This window comes from Octopus bimaculoides, chromosome 20 (genome assembly GCF_001194135.2).
Source record: "Octopus bimaculoides isolate UCB-OBI-ISO-001 chromosome 20, ASM119413v2, whole genome shotgun sequence".
NCBI lineage: Eukaryota > Metazoa > Mollusca > Cephalopoda > Octopoda > Octopodidae > Octopus > Octopus bimaculoides.
The window spans coordinates 7,914,447-7,917,479 of NC_069000.1; the positions used below are offsets into that span (position 1 = coordinate 7,914,447).

Here is a 3,033-nt window from a genome sequence, read left to right on the forward strand (position 1 = left end):
AAAAAAAAAAATGGTATTTAGTTCATCAATTTCACAAACACACATATATATATATATATATATATATATTACTAGCGAGAATCGTAACTGGAGCAGTCGAAGCTCTCTCACCTGTGTACCACAGGGTACGTGATACCTCAACGGAGGGTGGAGTTCAAATACCAACTCTTTTCTAAGGCAAACTCGGTTATTGGGTACTGCGATACATCAGGATATTTCTTGGTTATATTTCCTCTAACCTTTATCAACATATCTGTAATAGACATGTGCTTAGAACACTCACCGAATACACTGACAATTTCTTTGATGAATACAGAGCCTTCTTTAGGGTCCCTAAGGGAAACATATCCTGGTGATGTTGAATAAGCGATGACTACATCGGAGCGAATAGCAGCTTGGTGATAAGATTCCTTCGAAATTTCATCTCGACATGCCTGGATAATGAATAACTTAGGTTTGCCAACCAAAGCAGCACAGTTTTGGGCATTGAAGTAAGCAAGTACATCGTCTAGATTAATGACATTTCCATCAACTCCTACCAACTGATTTATGTTTTTGCCATGTGTAAGAATGGCAACAACGCAACAATTAGCTTTTTCTAATAATGACATCTGAGAAAATCCCCATAAAGCAAGTTTCATATCGATAGCACCTACATTTTCTTTTTTTTCACAAACGAAATCTAATTCCGAGAATAAATTCATCAAATCAATCATATCTTTTTTAGATCCATTGCGGTTGAAAGAGGCATCTTTAAATGTATCGTTGTTTATAACATAAAACAAACCTTTTGGTTCTGACGACATCTTATAACACGCCAAATGACCGACGGTTGGACCACTTTCCTCGCTATTTTCATAACTGGGATCATTCTCTTCATAAAAATAACTGCAGAGTGACTGAGTTTCCTCTTGGGGCGAAAAAGTTATTTCATAATTGTTTTCATCAAAGTTTTCCGTTGGAGAAATCGGTGAGTTTGATAGTGTCAAATTAGATATACTTTCGTTAATACGTTTATATTCATTTGTGCTCAGTTTGGGTCTATTTGTTTCTATAAGTTTGTAGACACATTTCGCTATATTATCGGCAATATGTTTCTGTTCGGAGTAAGAGAGACACTGTAAGAATGATACAAAGTGTTTGTCAGAGCGACGAGGAAGTATATCAATTAATTCTCTAATCTGGGCAGTTCTGTGAGGTTTGGAATCAATTATTTCAATTTGACTAATCGGAAACACGTTCTCTTCTATGAGAAAATCTCTCAAAGTCGAATATTCGATATTGCGCACGAGAAACACTCGATTTTTGATCAGTGCTTCCATATAAATATGGTTCATGGTTGTTGTTTCATTTTCTAACGTCAAACTAGATTAAAAAAAGGTAACTTATTCGTAAACACCACTTCACGGTTCCTCATGGAAGAATAGAGAGTATTCTTTAGGGTCCCAGACGGGAACATTTGATATTTTTTTTATCACTCAGTGGAATTTTAATTTAGCGTGACGAAATCTTTTGCTTCGTACTTAAACATACTGTACCAATGATAATAGTAATTCCGGGAATTTCATTTCATATAACACCGCTTTACGTCATGATCCACTTTATTCGCTTAGCTCATTGCATGACTTTTAGGGTTTTCCCCCGAAATATTTATAAGTCACAATGTGACTTAAATATATAATGATATAAGTTGGTATGTGACTATACAGGTGATTTAAATTATAGTAAGTACTCTGATTATAGGCCAGTGAATTGCTAGCGCCTACATTAAATGCCTAGTGACTTTTAGCTGTGTGGTAAGCAGTTTGCCTCCCAGCCACAAGGTTCTTGGTTCAGCCCCACTGCGTGGCACTTAGGGTAAGTGTCTTTTCCTAGACTCGGGCCAAGCAAAAGCTTTGTGAATTAATTTGGTTAATGGAAACTGAAAGAAGACCGTTATATATATATAATTAATAATATCGAAGGGTAATTAGGAATATTAGAAATTTCTACTAGCATGTAAAAATTTAGTCCATAGACTATATATAATTCATATAAATACAGTGTACATTTAAACACACAAGAGGTATCCATCATAGGATTCCCCTCACGCTAGAAAGAACAGCTAAGTTCCAAACCACTATTAGGGATAAAATTTCAAAGGGAATGAAAAATAAATGGTAAATGTTTTTATTTTTCATTCCCTTCGAAATTTTATCCCTAATAGTGGCTTGGAACTTAGCTGTTCTTTCTAGCGTGAGGAAATCCTATGATGAATACCTCTTATGTGTTTAGATGTACACTGTATTTATATATATATTGGCAATATATCATATATCCGAATAAGAAGCACATTCTTAAGTGTAGAGCAGTAAAGTATTAAAGCAATAAAGTTAAAGTCTGGTCATAGACTGATCAATGGTTTCGCATCCACGAAAGCCGCAGGCCAAGGAGATAGCCGTATTTTCCAAATTGGCTCGTCTAGGGGAGACAACCCGTCCTCGCCAACGCCGGAACTTTTATTCACCGATGATCTTTTGTCAAATTGACCGTAACAATTTACTATCTCGGAGAATTGTTATTTAAAAACTCTTTGTAGCTTAGTTACGGAAGAATTAGATAATACATGTAAACATTGACCATACAATTTTTATGTCGTAACTCTCTACGACAGTCTTCTTTTGACTGATAAAAATATACTGTAAATATTAAATGTACGTAAATAAATTAATTTAGTAAATGATTTCTTTATCTTCATTGCTTCAACCTATTGATGAAATTTATTTCTGTAACTATTGAAACTGTTATTATAACGTTCAGCGTGCTGGTGTATATAACTCACCATAGCATTTATGTTGTCTGAGCTAGAATTTATGTATGGTGATAAATACATATAATTAAGTTATAAGTGACGAATTTATCACCACAGGTTCTTGCTAAATAAATAAATAAATATATTAATTATATTTTCAAGTCGAACACGTTATAAACAGATTAAATTATCTAATTGTTATAGGTAATTTTCCACCATTATAAATTGCCACTCGTCATAAT

At 34.2% G+C, this 3,033-nt stretch overlaps 2 protein-coding genes across 2 annotated transcripts in view; one reads left to right on the forward strand and one right to left on the reverse strand.

The window, feature by feature from the left end:
- Nucleotides 1–6: 6 nt before the first annotated feature.
- Nucleotides 7–1,561, reverse strand: LOC106869844 (caspase-2). The gene has a single exon (XM_014915753.2). The coding sequence runs from the start codon at nt 1,335–1,337 to the stop codon at nt 138–140; it is 1,200 nt and encodes a 399-aa protein (XP_014771239.1). The 5' UTR covers nt 1,338–1,561; the 3' UTR covers nt 7–137.
- A 234-nt stretch (nt 1,562–1,795) lies between these two features.
- Nucleotides 1,796–3,033, forward strand: part of LOC106869842 (zinc finger protein ZFP2) — an 8,039-nt gene continuing 6,801 nt past the window's right edge. The window contains exon 1 of the mRNA XM_014915746.1: nt 1,796–1,857. The gene's annotated coding sequence lies outside the window, so the exon portion shown is untranslated. The remainder of the gene's footprint in view (nt 1,858–3,033) is intronic.

Coding starts and splice junctions, on each gene's coding strand:
- LOC106869844 (XM_014915753.2), bottom strand. CDS start 1,337: ATGAACCATATTTATATGGAAGCACTGATCAAAAATCGAGTGTTTCTC.